We start from the raw sequence: 22,902 nt of genomic DNA, 5'->3' as shown, positions 1-22,902 counted from the left end.
AGTAAAACAGTAGTGCTGCCCTTGGCTCACATCTGAGTCTGGGAAGAGTTGAGATCTTTGTCAGCCTTTCATAGTATGGTTGTGTCTTCCCTGTCCAAATTTCCCAAAAATAACTGTTCCCAGTAGGCCTTGTTAGAAGAACAAAGAAGAATAACTATTTTGGTTTGGCACTAGAAGAAGAACTTATAACCATAAATTAATCTCATCTTATTTATGCATTTATTTGTTCACTGTGGATATTTGAAAGGCAAATGTTCATTATAACCACTGGCTAGAGCCATACCTATAACGTCTTCCTATTTTTTAAAGAGTAGTTGTCCCTGTCTGCAAATTTATTTGTGTCAGTTCTCCCTGAACATAGATCAGATAGAATTTTCTTTAAATGAAAAACAGACTTTTAAAATTAAAACTCTTTGCACAAAACATTTTGTGGGTTTTTATTGTTAATCAAATGGTCAAAACAAAACCAAAAAAAATAGCCTGCAGGTTTTCTTCAAAAAAGCTGGAAAATGTGCATTAAAAGTTTTGATATAAAGAATGTTTCTAAAACATATCATTGAAAATTAAAGGAAGAGTTTATATTTGAGAATTTGTTTATTAAGCTGACGAGTTTAGGTTGTGTTTAGGAGCATTGCTTCAGAGTGGTTCATGTAGTTCTCTTCCCTTTACTGCATGTGTTAACACAACATATATCTGAGCAAGTACTTGCACTCATTAAAGCATCACGTAAGCTGTACTACAAGCAGAAGGTGATCATCAGAGAGAAGATGACACTGTGTGTTAAATACATAGAGAGCAAGAGATACGGCATAGAGGCACTGCTAATTGATCAAATTAACTGAAGAGACTTTTACTAGCAGATATATGATGCCATGAATATAATTAATAGCATCTCAAATCCCACATACTCAGCAGTTCCACAAAATGTGTGCCATCTTGCTTCTGCATGTGTCTGCAAATTCTGCTTGATTATCTGTGGTCCTGGTCAGGCACATCTCCAAGACAGAATAGGCAACTTGTCTAAACTAGTTTGTAACCTGCAATTTGAGGATTTGGGCATGGATGAGATTGCATATAAATGTATTAAAGTGCTGTGAGCCAGCAGGCTGGCTTGCAAACTTTTCTATTACTCATTCAAGAGAAATTAGCATATGTGCTGCTGATGGGCAGCAATGAACCCCGTAAATTGCCAGAGAAGTGCTAACAGCAGCTTGTTGTGCCAAGGGGCCGTCCTTTGGAAGTGGAGCTTGCCAGATAATTGCACCTGTGGCAGTCTTCTGTGAAAGAGAACATACACTTGCAGACAAGCTAGGCAGGAAAAAAGCCTCAGTGCAGTGAATGTTCAAGCCTTGTGCCACAAGACAGCTCTTCCCATGGAGGGATGGCCACATGCAGACCTCTTTGCTCCATAGCAGAATGATGGTGTTCAGGCTCTTGGCTCTGTCTGGTGCCTGCCATCTTGTATGATTTAAATATGATTTTTAAAAAAAGTCAAACAAGACAAAGCCCATATTCTCTTAGCAGTCTGAAACTGTTCCAGATTTTATTTCAGAGTGTCACTAAGCCTAATGACAAAACCATCTCCTCTAAATGCTCTGTCAATAACAACATCAAATGTAATTCCCAGATGTTAGTTCTATGAATTATATCATCATCCTCACTAATGGCAAGCTGCTCACATGAGAGAGACAATTATGAGATGCAAAACCTTTGATTAGGGATTACATTGCAGTCAAATGGAAGATTTTCTGCACAACACAGAGAAGCATACCAACAGTACTACTACCTGCCAAATATTGATGCCATCAACTATAACTTCAGGCAAGATTTTAAAACATATGAGTCCACATTTATGGATAGTATTGCTGAGATTTTGTGAAACACTCTTCTTTTATGTTAGAACGTGGGCACTGTTTTTTATGCATTTTCATTGTCGCTTACTCAAAGCTTGGAAACTGTAAAATAATATTTCTAAAAATAACACTGTAAATAACTAAAAATATGAGAACTTTTTGCCATGAATGAAAGATCTGAATGTCACAAAATTGTATCCAATCTGTTTTTCATAGGCCAGCCCCTCTCTATTAAATGGATTTTTGGCTGCTGTTCCATGGAGTATAAGCTTAATATCCAATACATCCTCTATGAGGGAACTGTAGCCTGCCTTTACAAGAGGATGGGCTCAATAATTTGTTAGTTCTTTTTTATCTCTAACTACGATGATCCTGCTTAAAAGCAGATGACTGAGTTTCCATTCTGTAGCTCCTAGTATGTGGGGAAAATCCACTGTAATTAAATCTTATAAAATCCTCTTATTCCCAATATAAATAATTCTCTGACATAGGCGATTCCCCTGAGTCTACATCATAGCCCAAGGAAAACAAAGAACAGGAGCCGTTGCTTACTTCCTCTTAAATATTTGATTATTTTGGACAAACTTCTGCCCTGATTAGAGTAGCTATAAGTCTCACTGAAATTAATTATTTTTGAGAAAGAATTTGGATTACCAATTTTTCTCACTTTTAACGTTACTTTGATTAATGACTAAACTAGCATGTATCTTAAGCTATGTAAACAGGAAGACAATAGTTGTCTGAATTGTTCTACAACATGTAGTGTTGTATTTCTCATTTTGTACTAGAAACAAAAGCACATAAATTCTGCTTGACAGGATTTGAGATTGAAAGCGTACTGGTAAAAGAAGAACTACATGCCTCATTAAGCAAATTTACCAAAACTGAAGGATCCTCTTAGCTTGCAAGTATGAATTATAGAAATATTATTAATAATTTGCAGCGATACAATACTAATTCCAAGCACACTGCAACTTTTTATCCCCATTTAGGGTTAGAGTTAATGGACTGCACAGACAAAAACTCTTGTCCGACAGTACATAATGAACCAGAGAGAGCTTTGGGTATATACCCAGGCCTTTGACCTACTTGCTGCATGATGCTGCTTTCCTTGTACATGAGAATTTTGAAGATACGCCACCAGAGAGCACTGTGTTATTTCTGCACAGTATTTCTTACCTTTCCCTGCATGTTTAAGGACCTATTTTATTTAGTCTTTTTTATTATGCTCCAGGCGAACTTAAATGATTGTTGTGATTATTTTGGAATTCCCAGACATTTCAGTATCATTGCCCTGTGTGTACCACAGCTCTTAGTTGCCCTGACCAGCCTCACCTGGGACCTTTACCCCACTTATGGCTCAGAAGCCCCATTTAAGCTCAGTCCTGGGCCTGGGGTCCTTGTCTGAGGTATGTCGTAGGGGTGCTGGCCTGCACTCTTGTCTCCTGGGTGGACCTGAGACCTGTGCTGGAGCTAGCCTGTCTCCTAGATGGACTTTGGACCCACAGTGTAGCTTGTGTCCAGCCCTGTTTCCTTTTGCTCCTGACCAGGCTCCCTGGATAGCCCCTGTGCCTAATTCATCCCCTCACCATGTCTGGGATAATTGATGGACCCTGTCACCAGCACTCAGCTCTGCCTGCCATGCTCAGATGTGGTGGGCTTGTGTGCTGGTTGATGGGGGCACTGTCTGTGTTGGGCGTGCCTGGGGCTCACCCCTCTCGGAGCAGCCAGCTCTCTCTGCACCTTGACATGTCTAACTGGTCCATGATCTGGAACACCTGCTACTGAAAATAGACCATGACATCCAGGTACCAAACTGTCTTGTTTCTGATGCTCCTGACATATTTACCATGAAAGCATCACGTGTTTTACTTAAAAAATAATGTAATTCTGTATTGTGAGAGTCCAAAATCCATGTCAGAAAAGGGGAGGCAATAAATAGCATATTTGGTGGGAAAATATTTTGATTAGTGTCACCTAGTTTTCTCTGAAATTTCCTCTGTCTTGCTGAACTTCTGGCATTCTCTTTGTAGCCTGGGTTCTTGGAATATAGTTAGAATACTTTTCGAACTGGAAATCCATCCCCCTTAATTACAATGCAATTGAAAAAGCTAGATTGATTAAAAATGTTGGAAAACCTAAAGCAACCTTATCTCCAGACAGAGATCAAATACAGAATAAACTAATAGTATAGTAGAATGTGAGAATTTCCCATTTAAATGTCTTTCAATGGTGAAATTTGCATGTATTTATGTAGGCATTAAAAAAGGAAATCGATGGGGGAAATGTATTTTCAACTAATTCATGGATCCATTTTATCCAAAGAAACAAAACAAGTTTTTCTGAGGATTTGTTTTCAACTCAAACTTCAAATACCTTGTAGGAACATGTCAAAAACGACAACCTTTTTCATTTTTGTTGAAATGTTCTTCAGAAGATCAAAGCACCACCTTAATGTTTCTAAGTTTACTCACAGAACTGAGTTATGGATACTTCTTAATCATTTAATAGGGCATATAATAAATGTTCTTTAGCCATTTCAGCAGGAAGGTTAGGAAACTACTTATTCATTACTTCTGCAGCTTGTTATTATTAGCACAATTTTTAAGAGACCTCAGGGTAGCCCTGGCAGTAGCCTTTTGGAGGAGTGTAATAAAGCTAACCTCGTAACTATCCAAACAGAATAAAAATCAAATATATTGTTGCAGGGATTTCTAGCCAAGGAGGAAAAACTCCTAAATTAGAAGTACTTCAGTGGAAGCTGTCCCTGTAAATAAGCTGTTTAGCCCTGTTTATAAGAGGAAATGTTTATCTAAAGAAGGGACCAGGACAGATAATTCCAAACCAGTCTCCATGCAGGCTGAGCTAGGGTGTGGTAGTGAAACAGCACTCTTGTATGTTTTATATCAGAGTGCAAATGTTCATGAAACAAGGTATTTCATGTAGAAAAATAGAGTTCTTCATTGGTTTTTCCACAGTGTCTGCCTTTCTTCCTATATGTGTGGCATCAGTAAAACTGTTACAAGAAATGGAATAGACTTTGATGCTGTGCATTTGAGTAAGTAATACACTGTGGCGGGTGTCAAATTATTTCTGTTGTAATGAACAATTTTTCTTTCTTGCTCTGTAACTATGGGCAAGTCATCTCACTTGGGTGTACCTCTGTTCTTTCCTGACCTATTGCCTTCTTGGTCTCTCTGTGTGAAAAAACGCTTAAGCTATCACCTATTTTATACTCTGGAGAACTGGGGGATCTTGGGTGACAGTGAAATACTTTAATGTCTGTTACACTGACAGGATGACTTGTTATTTTATCTCTGATGCTGTTATGATTACCTGTATCATTTCCTCTCAAAGTAATCATTCTTCACCATCAGTTCTGCAGTATTTATCCTAGCCACCTCGATGTATTACGCGCATCCCCATCAGTCCCCAATCTTTCTTACCATGCTAACAGTCTAGTTGTGAGATTTAAACTTTTGTTATTGCTAATCCCCAAATTGATTCAGCAGCATTTTTTAAAGAGAAAACACAATGGCTTTTTTTCCTCTTGGTGTTTTATTACTTGTTAATATATGACAAAACAGATTTATTATGGAGCAGACAGGCAGCATTTAGCATTGATAAACAGAAAAACACTTCCTAGTTTTGCCCTTTTATGCCCTGGTGAATAAAAAGCTCCTTTCCCTCAAACTGTTTCTGATATGGATTAACACCACAGCAAAGATAAGTTTAGAACTTGCTAGGAACTTGTCTGGGCTACGGACAAAAGAAAGGAAGGGCTGAGAGAACTAGAATTGCACTTTTCAGCTCCTCACTATCAACTTGCAAATAGAAAGGGCTGAGAGAAAAAGAAGGCCTCGACGGTGGGGATTTACAGCTCTTCTGTTTCACCACTCCTTGGCACATTGACCTCAATATGGTACTCGGAGGAGTCTCCTGAAGGCATCCAAGGTATTGGGGTTCTGTTGAAGGAGGGTCTGTTGCTGAAATTTTGATTATATATCATGAGAGATTCTGGAAGCAAAGGGCAAATATCAAACTGAGGCACTTTGAAGGTCATCCGTTTGGCTGCTTTCTCATAACCCCCATAAGGCATGGCAGTCCTGGCACAGGGGAATACATGGAGTTAGTGAACAGAGCATAGGTAAACAACGGGATTTAGAAAATAAATAACCAACATTATCGAGACTATAAATGTTACCACTGTTGCAGCTGACTGGCCAACAAACCCTTCCCAAGAACATATATGTATCCATTGCCTATGTACTAAGAAAGATTTAAAAACAAGCCCCCCACACTTCTCCTGTACACTTCCTTCATCCCTGTTGCATCAACCTCCATCAAACCATACACCTTTCACACCTGTTTGTACCCTCTACATGTAGGAGGCAGAGGCTGCGTTATTGCAGTGATGAGTGGGATTTGGCTTTGTCCTGGGTACTGATGTCCTGAGGCTATGGAAGTGGGTGGCAAAATTGTATAGAGATGTTAACAGAAAATTGTTGCCGCCCTAGAAATATTTGTAAAACTTTCAGTTCTTTTCAGAAGCAACAGGAAGATCCTGATTCTTATCTGAAGTACTGTGAAGTATATGGCTTCTGATCATAAGTATTTTTCCTGAACTCTTGAACTTTAAATGGCTGCAGTAATAAACAGTGGCAAGCTAAATCTCCCTGGTCAAATGGGGTGAGAAAGAAAGGAAAATAGGATTAAAGTCCTCTTATCCAGCTGTGTAGGTTTTCTGTCCATAAGCTGAATTAAAATCTCTAGCTCTTAATGTAGGCCTCCAAATGTTTCATACCTGGGAGACTGTGTTAAGCAAAATGACATGCAAGTAAAACTTATTTACATTGCACAAGACAGGAGGACTATGGCCAGGATTATTGTGTTTTCTCATGCTAAATAAATGGAACTGAATATCCAAGAAGACTTACCGGTTAAAAGACTTGTAGTGGGGGAAATCAGCTTTGGGACTGTATGACAGTAAGTCAATGGTGAACTGACTTTTGTCCTCAGGGCTGATACCCATTGCTCGTTCCCATGGGGAGATGTAAGTTTTAAATACAGTGATTTTTTTGCCTCCTGACTTTCCATCTGTAAACAGAGGAAGGTAAAACACTCTAGTTAGATGACACTTACTCTACATTGTCTTTCTGTATTCTGCCGTTGGAGTTAAGACACCAGCTTTGTTTCCAGATTCTGTAACTCCTAGATCAAGTCTGAGATTTTATGGTTGGATTTCTCTTTCAAAAGACTGAAAAGCAGGTGTACCACAATCTAAGAGCCACTCATCCAGGAATTTGGATTAGAGCATATATTTGAAAGCTAATTTTTCATTCTTCTCTCTGGTCACTCAAATAGAAATCTCTTACCCAAAGAACCAATGTCCTTACCCCATCATCTCTTTCACTACTTCCAGGGAAGATTTAGACAAGGCAAAATGCTATCTAATTTCATAATTTACTTCTCTTCTTTGTCTGATCATAGCAGACATAACCTCTTCACATAAACCTCACCATCATAATCAGATGCAATAAACAAAGCCCTGACTGTAAATTCCAAAATTAGGCTCAAACTTTGAAGTTGGCTCTGACTGACCAAAAACCTTTAACCATCATATTTCAGGGTCTTGGCAACCCACAACCATCTTTACTAATATTTTCCTCAGTAGTCCATTCTTGAATGTTCTAAAATTGCCATCTCCCTTGTCTCAGTATTTTTATAAGTTGTCATTTTCTTTGTGATTATGTGAACAGATATTCATATTTTCCCCCTCCTGAACCAGAATTTTAGAGACAAGTCTGGCTCAAACACCTCAGCATGGCTAAAAGCAGTCTGAAAATATGATGGTGTATCTTTCTGGAAGTTAAAATCCTGTCAATGACAGAGCTGCACTTTGCTGTTAAGTCAGACATTCGATTGCCAGAAATTTTAGGTTAAATTCTGGCTGCTCCATTAGCAAACGGGCTTAGACAAGGGTTTTAATTGTCTGCCTCTTTTTTTTTTTTTTTTTTTTTGCTTTTTTTCTTTTTTTCCTTCCAGTTGTGTATAATACTACCTTGCTAATAAGAGCATTGGTTGTGTATTGATATGTAGCACACTTAAGATTTTCATCCTTCATAAACCTTAAAACTCCTGAGCGATGACTTCTCCTTAGCTTGATTAGGGTAGAAGGGAATAATAGGTTAATGGAGTTAGACATTCTGGTGCTGTCATGGTGCTACAGTTTGTGTAGAAAACATAAATCCTTATGAAGTAAGTGGCAAAGAATGAACACTATTATTCTTATCTGAAACTTTCTTCTTTATCACACCTTCTTCCTTTGTCTTGCTTATTTTCTTCAAACCTTGCCAAATCCTGGGCTTTCCTGGTTTCAGCGAATTGCAGACATGTGCAAGAATCTCATTTTCATTAAAAAAATAAAAGCAACTACCCCCCTCTTTCTGTGTAAAGGCCTCAAACTAAGTAGTTTAGAGGTAAATTGATTGCTAGGTTGAAAATTAAAGGCAGTTGGAATCCATCTCTGCAGTAAAAGCTATGGGATGATATTAATCCTCCCTCTCCCTGCACACAGAACTAAGATAACAATTGAGAAAAATCTCCTATAAGAAGACAGAGAGTCTACACAGATTTCTTTTTCACAGGGATGCCCATAAATGTAAAAGCTGTTTTTGATATAAAATGTACATTCTTCCAGAATGTAAATGAAAAACCTTGGATTTTAAAAGTCACTCATGTGGTCACTTACAACAGCAGTTCCTGGTTCCCAAGCAAATTTGCTTTTTCTTGTAAAATCCCATAGCAACTGTTAAAATAATGACTTCACCTGCTGATTCTCATACAAGAGATTTGGTTCTAGAGGTTTCTGGCCAAACTAAAGAGAGGATAAAATTAAGTAAAGACTAAATTAAATGAAAAATACTTTTACTTGTAAAGATATTGCTTCAGCAGACCAGTGGTGATTACCAGATAACTTTTAGAAATATTGCTGTTCCTTCTGAAGATTATCCAAAAATTGCTGTTTGTTTAGGTGGAAAGTTTGAAATCAGGACTGATGTGTCAGGTCAGACTACTGAGCTAAAGAGCTAATACTACTATCTCCAGTAGTAGTTCAGTGTGAAACCCGTGAAAGGAGAGGGTATGCCATAGTGGCATACTGCTGTATCAACCTCAGGAGTTCAGTAGTCACGTTTCCCATCATTTCTTTGGTCCAGCCAAGGGAGGTATTTCTGCTCCTTGCCTATGATTGAGCAACACAGAAGCATGCAAACAAAACTATCAAGCTAAAGACAGTTCAGCTTTTCTAGAGTTTGCAATGGAACTTAGTTTGGAAGAATTCAGGTTTTAGTCAAATTAATTTACTTGTTTCTAAGAGTAAGGCTGGCACAAGCTCTGATAGCTTTAGCTATTTCTTGTTCTTGCAGAGAGATACTTGCCTTTTCCAGTACCATCGCCTCCTTCTCCACCACTTCCAGCCAATTCTCCTGCACGCTCCCCTTCGCTGTCCCTAGGGCCTCCTTTGCTTCCAGGCCTAGGAGGAACAGCGGGATACTGCTGCTTACCGGAGCCATGCTGCCCAGCTGTCACTCCTCCTACCATCCGCCCGTGGGCATAGCCATGAGCATTTTCCCCGTAATGCCCGCCTGGTGGGATGAACTTCTGAAAGTGATCCTAGGGCAGGAGAAAAGAGAGTAGGAATCCTTGTTAGAGGACATGGTCCATTCACATTTGCAGAGTTGGGTCCCAGAACACGAACTCCCGAGTCTTCATGATGTGACCAGTTTTGTGTCTCAGTCACAAAACCAGTGGCAGAACTTTGTATGAGTTACTCTCTATATTCAGTATAGGAGCTGTTGTAGAACAGAAGCAAGGGCAATGGAAGCACACCTTTTAATGGACACCTCATAATCATTTTGTATGATCAGAGTGAGAAGGGAGGGATCTGTGTATTGTGGTCCCAACAGTGATAGGTATGAAATATAGGAGGAAGGGAAAAGAAATACAGCTTTTGCCAAAACAGGTAAAGGTCCAGACAGAGATACATTGGCTAACCTGTGGGAAAGCAAGCTGGACAAGAAATAGGAAGTGGTTTAATGTCAAGGTTAAGATAGCCCAGCAAAGTCAGATTGATTACAGTGTGGGAGCTAAGTGTTACGGGGCACCAGAACAACAGGGTACCTGTGACAACATAAAAGCCTGGAAGATGACTGCCTATATGTCTGTTTTCCATATATATGAAGGTCTGCATGGGGAGGGGTATTTACATGCTGAGGAAGACTGAAGAGAGAGCAGCCTGGGAAAACATGAAAGACTTCCTGGACACCACGGAAGGAAAATGACAAAAAGGAAGAGTTTTGTTTGCAGCAATATGTGCATTAACAAACCAAATCTAACTAGCAACAAGGCAAGAAAGAAAGCTGTATCCATAAATAAAATCAAGTTGCTCTTATTTTGCAGGCCATCCACTCTACCCAGTCCAGGCTGGAAGGCACAATCCCTGCAGTACATAGTGAAAGAGCAATCAGTCCATGCAGGATTTATAGACCCTGTAGTGCCAGCACAAGGTCCTGTCTTTGCACACAGCAATTTAATAAATACTTGTGTGGAACAGAAACTGATATAATATGTTCAGAAAAATGTTTTATGTATTGGTCATAAGTGAGATCAAAGCTTGGCTCCTATCAGATATAAAAAAGTATCTCTTTTGTATTACAGCCCACACAGCTGTATAATACAAGTAACCAGGGTTATACATCACATATGGTCTTTCCTGTCAGACTAGGGGACTGGCTACAGATGTGCAAAGATGTCACAGATACAGCTGAAGTGAATGAATCTGTGGTTCCTCCTGCTGCAATTCTGCTTGTGTAAAATCATCTCAGGCAGTCAATGGGAGACAGAAGTGCCAAACAACCTCAGGGCTGGCTCTCACAGGGTTAAGGGTTTCTCAGGGCTCTTACACCTAGTACAGTTTAGCAAAAAGAAGCTTTCCAGGCTGTAAACAGGCTTCCAAGGCCAGCTGTTCCATCAGCTAAAAATAGATGAGAAGTGAAAACCCCACAAGGCTCAAGGCAGAATTATCTAACCCTCTGCTCCCTGTGTCTCCAGCAACAGTGTCCAGGGTTTCACAGCAGGTCACCAGGCTTCAACCCAGGCAGGCAGCCAGCTGCAGGCTGAAGTGGCAGAGCTGGTGCCCCCAGGGCCTTTAGGGACTGCCTGTCCTTCTCCTAGCTGTAGGGAATTCCCTTTTTAGGAACAGAGGAGATAATGTTTCCCTGAATGTCGGGAAGCACTGAGAGCCGAGAGGATTGTGAGCATTAAGCTGTACACAGGAGCTAGCAGGGCAATCTGTTCAATTATGCATGGGAGCTATATAGCTGTAAAAAGGCAAACTGAAAAAAAGGGTATTTTGAGGACTAGGGGTCAGAATGAGGTTATTCTCAAAATGTGAATATATATGCAAGGTTAATGCTTCTACTGATTTGCTCAGTAATTTCAAAACAGGATTTGCATCTGGTTTCCTTCAAGTTTCACCTGTGCTATATGCCCTTCCTGAGAATTAAATGCTTATTTCTCTTTTCCTCTGGTTACTTACCTGCACTCTTCTGCAAAAAAAATAAAAGTCACAAAACATCAGTATAACGTGAACTACAGTAAAAAGAGCTGATTTGATTTTGTGCATAGCAGTATTTGATATGACCAGGAAGGGGCATCATTGTCATCTGGTGTTATTTTAAATTGCAGTATTATCACTAAGCAAGAGTGAAGTTTCTCTGAAACACAAGGTCTGCCTCAGGAAAGCACACCTAAATCTTATTTAGCTGCAAATGGAATTAGTTTGATTGGTCTCAGGCTAGTTCATGATTCTTCATGGACCCACTGGGAAAGCATCCTATGTTCAGCAGACACCTCCATTCAGATAGGAAAGACTTATTTTCCATGCAATACCCCAGTCTACTCACCTGCTAGAATAAAAATGTAATTTTCTTTCGTTTTGGCCACCACAATAGATCGTCTTAGCTCAAATTAACAGGAGGCAAAGGCAAATTGATCTTTTTGAAATCTTGAATCTTAGTGGATTCAAATTAGCTCATTCCAAGAGAGCAGAGCTCAGGAATGACAGCCTCAAGCATGAGTCTTGATGTAGTCAAAGCTGGGTAGGTGCAGCTTTGTCCCCAGTACTTACAGCATGCCTCTGGTCAGGGTGTCTGGAGTGAAATACGGCTTATGATTGAGGGGAATGCATGTCTTGGGCCATTGCTAACAGCACGTGGAGCTTTTATATATATGCATATTCACATCACAAAACCAGCCTCTCAGTTAGGGTTGATTGACCCTGTTGGTGGAAGTCCCAGGAGAGAAGCCCAGGAGTGTCAATTGAGAAGGACTATAAATAACCCTCTGTTCCCTCTGGGGGCAGATCACACAGCTTGTCTGTGGTAGCATCTGCACTGCCTGTGTGTTGCTGGAGGTGGTGGATGTTATCAGTCCCTGATCATCCCTAAATCCACTGTAACAAGAGAGCAATTGTGGCAAGTTCATGTGATGTGTTGTCCCCTGGGTTGGCTAAACAAATTTGGCTCATGTCTTTGAAGTCCTTAGTGCTAGCAAGAGCCTGATCCTTCAGGCTGGGTGCCTAGATGGATGAATTCTGAATTCTCTAGAGCTACTGCCTGTGTCTCATGAAAAATAGATAATGAAAGATGATCCAACTAATGGAGCTGAGATCTCTAAGTATCTCAAGGCCCTGACGTCACTGCAGGCAGTCCCCAGGAGGAGACACCGTGTGCTCCCCGTCAGCTCCTTGCTGTGCCCTAAAGAGAATGATTGAGGCCACCAAATGTGTTTCTATTTCCACCTCACTGATAAAGAGCTTCCCAAAGTTTTGATGCCTATGTGGTTACTAACACATCTGAAGTTACTGTGACTGCGTCCTCTCAGTGGCAGCCACTCAAATGCTCCTTAATGGTGGGATGGGAGATTTAAAATTCAGACGCTTGGAGAGTGACATTGACTGCCTGCTGTTTTTGTCAAAGTGTGTGCCTCGGTCCTTAATTTGGAGTTTCATAGCCTTAAACCTATGATTCACTTTAAAAAAAAAAAAGATGAAAATAAAAAGTAACATCAGCTGTTAAAGTGTCTTAAGCTATGTTTTTTTAAACATGCTCCCCCAAGAGGAGGGGTTGAGCTTCTGCTTTCTATTTCCAGGTCTACTTCTGACTTGCTGTTTAATCTTAGGCAAATTATTTTTTGCCTCTATGCCTGAATTTAGCCATCTAAATAATGGGAATTTTTATCTCATACTACCCAAAATTATTTATATCTTATTTGTATATTTTATATCTTCCTTGCCGCATTTGCTTTGTGGATGAAAGAAATTGAGTTTCTGAATTTCCATCCAAAGTTTTCTCACAGTGCTCCAACAAACTGCTGTGGAAAATAAAAGGCTCTTCCTCTCTGTCATTCTGCTGTTTCCACACCAGTCACTTGTTGATTAAGAAGGCATCAGATTTCAAGTTCACTCTTACACAACTTTGGATATAGTTGGGACCTCTAGGTCTTCTGCACCAGACCAACTCCAGCAGAGTAAGGCCCATTTTGTTAGAAAAGTTACATCTCAGCAGGCTCACTCTACTTACGTCGTAACCTGAGACTCTCTGGTATCTCAGCCTGCGGTTATCCTGTAATGTTTGTTCAAGAAGTTTAATATTCCCTGCAGAACAGACTTCCTAGAAAGAATGCTTTTCCTTACATTTTTTGTTTAACCTTACCTCCAATGATCTTGATTGGCATTCTTTTAAGACTGGCATTCTTCTAAGGGGTAAACAGAGCCATCAGTGCACACTTGTGCATTAAACCAAGCAGCTGCATGGTAACATCTCTGTTCCTCTGTCCTTATGCTTTCCTTCACACACTGTATCATGTCTGGCTATTTAACATGTAAGTTCTCTGAGGCAGGTTGGTTTTGTACTTCTGTCTGCTGTGAAGCACCACTTTTGGCACTGTAACATAACCACTTCCATTTTCTTCCTGCCATCTCTGCTTACTCCAAGTTCTTGTTCAGCAGCAAAAGGAATACAAGGTAACTCATGCCATTATCCAGGAGAACAGTAATCCAATTCTTTAACCCTTTTTCACTTCTTATGTTTTGTTTCACAGTTACTGGCTTGGTTTATCGGAAGAGACCTCTTGACCTGAAGTCCAGCAGAAATTACTTGCCAACACATGTTCAGCTTGTTTTCATACAAGCATTGCCAAGATGTGGAAACTCCATTTATTTTAACTTGTGGGCAGGTCTAAGAAAGTATCAAGATTGGGTTTTTTTGTTTGTGGGCCTGGGGTTTTTTGATGTACTACTGCTGATAATGGTCTACTCAGATATTGGTTTTCCACCTTCTTGATGGTTTTAATTTAAGATCTTGTAGGTAAAGCAGAAAAAGGGAAAAAAAAAAAAAAGGCAAATCAAGTCTTTCTATAAACTGTCTTCTGCATGTAACTCAAATAAGGCCACAGGTTTTGACTAGCAGAAAGACTATTTTTAAGGATCCTCACTGGAAGAAAAACAGCATAACATCAGCACCCAAAAACCATAACTATGATTTTGTTCTCAGTTTCCACTTGATGACAGCAAGAAGGTCTTACACAGAGGCTCCCAAAGCAGAGGTGGGATCTTGAGAGGAGTTAGGGCAATAATGAGTGGGGCTGTAAGGCTAAGAAATACAGTTTCACATGATCTTGATGGGTTTGAGGCCAAACAAATTTAGCATTATGAAGTGGAAAAAGGTCTGTGAACAGCTGATCTATTAATTGCTGAACAGTGAAGTGGAATTTAGGACATCCAGAGATAAGACTGAGACCCTCTCTATGATTTTGGGTGATTTGTTAACCTAGCTCATGGTTCAGTTTCACCATTAAAAAATAAATGTAGTAATTTCCTTCATGCTATAGTTGGTCAGATGCTATAGTAATAGAGCACATAGCAAGATAGGGTTTCGTCATGTTCTTTAGTCAGTAGTAAACTGCATCTTGCAGCTTCACAGTGAGGTTGATAATATCCTCTGAGACGTGGAGAAAACCACAGTTCCTGCGACAGGATGGTACAGCCTGGTGTGAGAAGAACTCCTTCTGATTTACTAGACAGCTCAGCAGAGCTCAGCTTCTCCAGCACAGCACCAAATGAGGATGTCACATGAACTCTCCCCGTTTGGCAGGGTATCAGCGTGCCAGAAGTGTCAAACTCAGCCCTCCCTAAAAAAATCACCTTGTAATACATATTTGCAAGAGAAGAGGGTCACAATATTAAAAACAGCTATACAGTAGGTAGTGCACTTCATTTTGCTCATGCTGGGAATGGTCAGTCCTTTTGACTGCGGGTTTAGCTATTGTTTGCCTTTAACTGGATGGGTGGAGCCACAGCAGTTGAGAGTGGCAGGTTTTCACTTTTGCATGGAGCTGTCTGACGTTCCTGCACACACAATAGATAATGTTTTCTCCACTGAAAGTAGGGAGAGTGGTCTGATTGTCCAGTGTGGTTGTTTGGCTGTAGAAGAAGGAGAAGAGAAGTAGGAGGGTGGATCAATGACACGTGACTACTGAGATCTTCTCCCTTGTGTGGAAGGTTTATGGCTACAGCACACGCTATTCTGGGTCCCCTCATATAGTTTGGATTTATTTTTAGTAACCTTTCTCTTTGTGTGTTTTTATATTACATTACCTTTCTGTTAAACTTTTTTCTGGGGAAAGAAACAATCTGTACTCCATTCCAGACATTTCTTGCCCTGCTTTGCTAAGTGTGTCGTGAGAATATTCTAAGACAGTTAAGAAATCTATGATATAAAAGCAGAAAACACAGCACCAGCTTTAAATCCCTTCACTGTCCTACAGCCTTAAAGGCACAAGGACTTCTTTGGGATGGGGAGTAAAGGATGTGAAAATTAACTAGGAGGGGGAAGTAACTGGAAGTAACAGTAGGAATTCTTTACTCTGACATTATCTTCCTCCCACAGTTCCCTTTTGTTTAAGCCTTCTTTCCTGCATCTGCCTTTGAGCAGAGCCAGGAGCAAGAAAGGAAAGGAACAGAAGGCTAATCAAATATTGTAATCAAAAGGGCTTTTGATGAAAGTTATTTGGCTCTAAGGTCAGGCACTGTCCTGATAGTTTGGAAGATAACAGGGAGGCCACAGATCTGTTGCCTTTACCTGCCCAAGAGCAACCAGCTCTCCGAGAAGATGGCTCAGTTGCTGCAATCACTCAGCTTTTCTTCTCACTGCTCTGACTGCCAGCAAAGGTGCTAACTCATGCTGGCCGTGGTGATGAGAATAGTTATCTACAGAGGTAGTGGACGCAGCCTGGCAGAGCACACAGGGCAGCCGGCAAATGGTAACAATTATGTTTGCGATCCTGCTGAGCTGGCCCCAAGCAGGCGCTCTAGGGCACACCGAAGTCTTCCTGCACTGACCAATAGAGATTTGTTCTCTGTACCATGAATGTGGAGAAAAGAGCCCTGAAAGTGAATCATGGAGGATTTTAAAGCAGAGTACCAGCTGCTGTTTGGAGACCATGCCATTGTTTTCATATAGCAAAGCCATAAAGAAAATCCTTGGCTTGTTAGGTTCTTGTCTAACCCCGCAGTACATTTCTCCACAGCACAGTATCTTAGTCTTGCTCAAAGAGCTTGGTAGCAGGGGTGTTCTTACAGAATAGAGGGAGAGATTTACTACAGAAAGGGTATGGAGTGAAAGTCAGATGCAGATGAACAAAGTAGGAAAAACATCTAACAAAAAGGAAATTATTGTCATCAGCCTTTGTAATGTCAGTCTTGGAGGGACCCTTAAGGCCTTAAGTGACACGCTTACATTTTTGAAAGGTTGGACTTCACACATTTTATTCCCTCAGCTTATTATTTTCTCACTCCTCCTCACTGCAACAGATTCTGACATGGATCATGGACCACCTCATATGTTTTAGGAGCTCTGAGATTGCTGAGTATTTACAAAAACAGCTTGTGTTTCTCTAGGATTTTCATCTGAAGAGTCCAAAGTTCAACACACCATTCATTCTCACATCCTTTCTAGGAGATAGCTGACTGAAGAGATGAACTACTTAAAGCACAAAGAGATGAAGAAATGGCCCCAAGTCCAACAACACAACACAAACTAGATATGTTTGCTGTATCTCTGGTCTGTCATTCCTGATCTGTAATCTGACCTACTGTGGTAATTTTAATAACTTTTTTTTTTCAGGCATCTTTCCACATCCTGCTTCCCAAACTGTAATTTTTAGAAGTGAACTACAAAGATTTACTTATTGCTGCTTTTGAAAACATCAGAGGGCTAAAAATTAGCATGTTTTTGTTTGGCAGAACATTTTCTTCAGCTTGAGTTTTATTATTTTGCTTGAGTTTCCTTGGACTGGAAAATAAATTCCATAAAGGGATAAAATGACACCAAATAAATTTTAAAGAACTTCAGAAGACAAGATGCCACATCAAAATGCATATGAACCTGAAACATTTTCTATTTGTTTACTGAACTGCTGACAACCATGTGAAAGAAGAGTTTAATTTGTAAAAGTATATTCAGAAGACTTGACACCAGCAACTAACTGTAGAGAGAAGTACAAAGAATAAACAACAGTACGAACTCATGGGAAAGGGAAAAAAAAAGAATGTCTGAATTATACACCTTATCTGATAGGAAAATACTTTAGAAGAAAACAGATGTAGCTTCCAGCAAATAAACTGAAGATATTCCAGTGTCAGGTTAAAGGTTTCTCTCTGAATTTTTATTTATGGAATTTCTTGCAGAAATGAGCTGAGGACTCTGTCCAGCAGGAAGCATAAAAGTGTATCCTAGGTGGGAGCTGAAGTCAGACCTGGATGGATCATTTCCATCTTGCAAAGAAGAAACGGAATGAGTACAAAAACAATTAGTCCTGCCCTCTGCAGCTCTGAACACCTGCCAAATATGCAGTCCTCCCTCATGACTCAGTACTGAATTTTCTCATGCTTCTGCATGTGTGATACCAACTATTTGCCAAAGGAAACTAATGCTGCTGCCGAAAAGAAATAAAACTTGTGTGTTTATATAATTTTGGCTTTTCCCTGCACTTCTTTGCTTGTAGATCCTTCCCGTCCCTTGGCCCCACTTGCCCATGCATATACAGAGAGAGGAGAGCTTGGGCACACTCCATTCCCATTTCCCCTGGGTGTATGGAACAGCTTTTTAGTTTTAATCTCCAACCTACCACAGAATTGTCGGTGAAGGCATCAGGGTTATTCTCATAAATGAACTTCTCCACCCTCAGCTGACGTAATTTGAACATCTTGGATCCTTTGTTAGTGAGGAGAGAAAGCTCTTCTAGCATCACATCTCTGGGGATGCTGATCTTCTTCCCCAGGTTCAGCTTCGACACCTCTTGTGGCATGACTGCAAAACATGAAATGGGATGCTTTAGGAAGTGCTCTGGTCCAAGTCTCTTTTCCATTTCTTCCCAGCATCAGTAGTGGCTTCAAAGCAGCCAAATTTACTCCTAAATTAAGTTTTTAGGAAATAACCTATGCACCAAATTTTTACATTTATGAAACTTTGGATATAGATGGGTGGACTTTACTCTGGATTGCAATCAAGGCAAATCTGCACAGAGATGAGTTGCATAAGGGTGGAGCTAGATGCACATGTCCCACATCTGAAGCATCTCAGTCAGTGCAGCACAATTCCTTAGTACTGCCTCAAAATGCACCACTGCCGTGTCTAGTTACTGCCCTACACTCACCTCCCCTTTGCTGGAATTAGATGAGGCAGTCAGCTCTTTGGATTGGGCTGACATGTAATAAATAAAGCACCCTGGCATGCTTTGGTTTAAACATTATCCTGAAACCATGACAAGATGCAATGTTATTATATCTTTTTATTTGTTTGTTTTAAATAGAATTTTTAAAGGGAAAAGTAGTTGTTCCCTTCAAGTCTTAATATGCTGGTTACTTGATAAGTCCTTTTCCATTTAATTTGGTGGCACCAATTCTCCATCAAAGCAATGGATTCAAACATTTTCAGTGTAAAAATCTTGCAGAAACGAAGTAAAAGCTTTTCATTCAGAAACAAGAAACTTTTCCTAGGCTTTCTTTTTTCTGTATTAAGCAAGGTTAAGACCACTTATCCACCTCTACATCTCATTTACAACAGAGAATGAATCTCCATCCTTAAACTGGTATAAAATTGATATAAGCCCATTTTATTAGACATTCTCTGAAGAAATTACTATTTTTTTTATATATAGCACAGGAGAAAATGCCCTTTTAACTGAAAATTGGATTTTTACTTACTTACTTGAATAAAGGATTATGAACAAACAGAAATATATATACCTGTACCCTAGCAAAGAATTTTCTACAGCCCTTTTTGGGAGCTGAAGAAAGGGACAGCACTGAATTATTACTTTTCAAAACTTCTAAAAACCTTCCCCATGGTGTCAAAAGTAAAGAGAAGTATATCACAGTTAATTAAAAGTCACCCTACCTAATACACAGGTATTCTGTAGAAAGAAAAGTGTCCCAAGTTATATTCTTCCTGGTGTATTACCCCCTCCAAGAGACTTTGACTTTTTCAACTAATGAGTGCTGGAATCAAAGGAAATCTCTCATATAGAGGAAAAACAAATTAGAGACAAAGGTTGTAAGAGAGAGAACAACACAGAATATAATTAGGCACTGCCATACTGATAGCTGTAAAAGATCATGTTCTCTTTCCATTCACACTGGTGTGCCTCCAAATTAATGCTGCAGGAGAATATGCGTTTATGAAGTGTAATCTAGGTCAACATTTGACCTAAGTGTGTGTGCAATGCTTTTGGACAGTAAATCAGAAAATGTGTGAAAGCTGAGCTTTAGTAACATTTGTGGCTCTGCCTCCTGATATGTTCACTGCATGTCTTGGTCTGGGAATTGAGTCAGACAGAGTGTGAAATTTTAAAGGCTTTGAAATCCAAACAATTCTCACATGTGCAGTTTTGCATATCTTACCTTCGTGTGTCAACTTCCCAATGAGTTTAGTGGACTTTTTCCTTTTAACAGGAGCGGGAGTCCCTGCAAGGGGCATTCCCACAAAGGGTTCTCTGCTTTGCTCTAAACACAAAGGAAATGGAGAATGAAACACTGGAAAGGTATTTCTTGCCACTCTTTTAGTTGCCATCTACAGTTAAGAGATACACAGCCTTCATTTCACACAAAGGTTCTTTTCTATCCCTTCCACGTGAAGGAGCTAGCGAATGGTATCATCCCATACAGAATATCATCAGCAAGCCTTTGTGGTGTTCTCTGAAGACTTAGCATTATGACACAAAATATGTCAGCAAATCACAGCAGAAGCATTACCAAGGTGCCATATAGCATTATCATCCAAAACAGGCATTTTGATTGCAACAAGGCAGTCTCCCAGCACCCATGTGTGCCCCAGTGGTACTCTGTTATCATCTTGTGCTGCAGTAACAGAATGAAAATTTGCTCTATCATACCATATTATAATACCATGAAGTTATCATTAGATGTTAATATATATTTTTGTATAAAGATTTTGGGTGTGTCCATGAGTTATTTGGGAGCATTTTGAATAATGTGCAAGTTTGGTTTGAATATTTAGACAGACCTATTAAAATTGGAATAGGTATTCAGAAAGCCACTAGACTAAAAGTTCTGAAAAAAAAAAGAAACAAACCAAAACCCTAAGTATTGTCTTTTATGACTGCTACTGTTTTGTTACAGAAGGGCTGGAGGAAGAAGGCACAGGCAAACTTGTTAAAGGAAAAGTTGTTCGCCCAATTTGTTTGAAGTCACTTGCACCTGTATCTTATGCATTGATCTTATTGCCTATTATTTTGGAGGGGGAAGGAGGAGAAGGGGGAGATTTCTTCTGGTACAGTGTTCCCCATCTCTGTCCTCAGATAGGATGAGAGATCTGTACTGAAAAGTCAGGGAAAATTAGGAGAAATCTCAGCAATTGCACTACAGGCAGCTTCTCAGAGCTCTTCTTGGGGGTTATCACACATAATGTAAGTAGGGCAAATGTCTTGCCTTCACTTCAACACTGTCCATGCCCACAAAACAGCATAAGGGGGACAGATCCTCACCTAATGCAGTACAATACAATGAGAAAAGACCCATTGGCTTCAGCAATAGCAATAACTAACCATCTCCTGTTCTTGTGCTTCTTTGCACTTTAGTTGCTTAAAATTTCAGAACTGAAGGCATTGAATGTTATATTTTAAAACTAGCAAGCAAATAGCTGGCTCTAGGAGTTTGTACAGTACCCTTGTTGTGACCAAGACATTTTCATCTCCTATGTATTTTGCAGTTTCATTTCACCATTACTCCTTCTGCAACATGAGTTTCATGCGGTGAGGTGGTAACTGCTAAAAGAAGCCCAGCCACAGCAAATCAGCTCCAATCACATTGGCAGATAGTCTCTTGGATTAGTTTTTCTTTCAGATTTCCAAGCTTTTCTTTTCACTGAGATGTTGCCTGTGTAGTTCACATGATAAAAGAGCCCATCGTGGTGTATTCCCAAAGCAAGCGTGAGCAGGTGCAGCCATAAAGCACGCGCTGCACATTCTCCTGGAGCAGCCGGACATCTGCTTGGCTATATAAAAGAAGCAGGCCCGACTTGACAGGAAAGGGGCAATGCTGCCAGGAGGCGGGGGGGGTGGGAGGTTATGGCCCATCCGATGGGTCACAGGACTGGCGAAACAGAGGGAAATCATCTGTATGCCCCAAACATAGACTCCCTGGGGCAAGGCAGAAAGGGCTGGCCCTAGTGGGGAACTGTGCTCCTCTAGCACACCCCATCCCAAGGAGCAGCGAGGGCAAGTCTGTCCCATTCTGTTGTCCTCTTTTACTAATCCAGCAGGGTTGGGGAGTGGAAAACCTGCTGCATGCAATTGGTCTATCGTAAGGAAAGAGGCAGCAGTCTTTCACTATGGACAAGGTCCAGATCTATGCTGGGGGTATTGCTCTTTCAGCCACCCCACCGCGGGAAGACTGCTGGAGCCTCAGTCCCCATCCTCCCCACTATCCCATACAAGCCAGGGCCACAATTATCCTTTTCTCCTGAGTTCTATCCCTTGGTTCAATTCCTCTGCCTTTTTCTGCATCAGTCTTTGCAGCAGTCATTTCCTTGGTTTTGCTGCAAACCAAACCAGTCTTTACCCTCACCAGCACCTGCTCTAAACTATTTTGCTGCCCGGTCAACTCACCTCAGGCTTGCAGTGCCGGGCTCAGACCAGCTCACGAGCCTGCCCCAGAGCTCGGCAGTGGGCTGCTTCCTCCCAGCCCGTCTTGGGTGCTGCTGGGGAGGCTTGTCCAGCAGCCCTGCTCACCCAGGGTGCCTGGGCGCATGCAAGCTCTGCCCAGCACAAAGTGCTGATGCGAAGTGCTGTGAATTTGACTCCTGAAGGCTGCTCGCACAGGCATCCTGCAGTTATTAATAGCCAATGGCCCAGAGGGCAGAGTCTCGGATAGCACTGCAGCCAGCCCCAAGGAGAGGGGAAAGGAAAAGGTTGCTTTTCAGGCCTCCTGCAGTCACTGCCTCAGTTCCCAGGATGACCAGGCACTCCACAGATGCCTCACTTCTCCCTCCTCTCTGTTCAAATCAACATGCCAATCCCCTTCCTCCTCCTATTGTATTTTAATGCAATTCATAAAACCTTTTCAATATCCTGTTTGCCAGTAGTGCCTCAAAAGCTCTCTTGGGTCTTGCTCTGTTTTACACCTTCCTTCAAATAATACATCAAAAAGCACAGAAGAAGAATTCTAGTCATGAAGCAAAAGGTGGTAGGAAAACCACAAAGTCTAGAAAGCTATTTACAGAGTTTTAGGAAGTAGCTGTGTAATGTGTATGGGGAAACCCAGCAGAATCAAATAGCAAGGAAACTAATTTCTTGATTCACAACAGAAATAGGGTTGATTGCCTGCATGTGGTGCAGCTTTGTAATTGCAAATGACTTCCCTTTTTTAGCTCCTCTTCATTATGAGGCGACTTTCCTTGGTTTTTCCCCC

The 22,902-nt window shown here is 40.7% G+C and overlaps 1 protein-coding gene across 2 annotated transcripts; it reads right to left on the bottom strand.

The window, feature by feature from the left end:
* Positions 1-5,392: 5,392 nt before the first annotated feature.
* Positions 5,393-22,257, bottom strand: MYOZ1 (myozenin 1). 2 transcript variants are annotated; one of them, XM_074874667.1, is made up of 6 exons: positions 22,101-22,257; positions 19,876-19,977; positions 18,102-18,283; positions 9,293-9,527; positions 6,791-6,950; positions 5,393-5,959 (listed from the first exon to the last, which is right to left on the bottom strand). In XM_074874667.1, exons 2-6 carry the CDS (start codon positions 19,949-19,951, stop codon positions 5,728-5,730), a joined length of 885 nt encoding a protein of 294 aa, XP_074730768.1. In that variant the 5' UTR covers positions 19,952-19,977; positions 22,101-22,257; the 3' UTR covers positions 5,393-5,727. The 2 variants fall into 2 exon arrangements, with proteins under 2 accessions (XP_074730768.1, XP_074730769.1); XM_074874668.1 differs by lacking the exon at positions 19,876-19,977 and having other exon boundaries at positions 22,101-22,256.
* Between the last annotated feature and the right edge of the window lie 645 nt (positions 22,258-22,902).

The sequence above is a fragment of the Strix uralensis genome, chromosome 7 (genome assembly GCF_047716275.1).
Source record: "Strix uralensis isolate ZFMK-TIS-50842 chromosome 7, bStrUra1, whole genome shotgun sequence".
In the NCBI taxonomy this organism is placed as follows: Eukaryota; Metazoa; Chordata; class Aves; order Strigiformes; family Strigidae; genus Strix; species Strix uralensis.
Note: the sequence above shows the minus strand (reverse complement) of the source record. Positions and strands in the feature narration are given on the sequence as shown.

Bases quoted from the DNA above. Each gene is read 5' to 3' on its own strand.
- MYOZ1 (XM_074874667.1), bottom strand. From the start codon at position 19,951: ATGCCCCTTGCAGGGACTCCCGCTCCTGTTAAAAGGAAAAAGTCCACT. The intron at 9,528-18,101 runs GTAGGTTGGAGA...CTCCTGCCCTAG, and splicing joins CCTTCACCGACAATTCTGTG to GATCACTTTCAGAAGTTCAT. The intron at 5,960-6,790 runs GTAAGTCTTCTT...CCCCTGTGCCAG, and splicing joins CACTACAAGTCTTTTAACCG to GACTGCCATGCCTTATGGGG.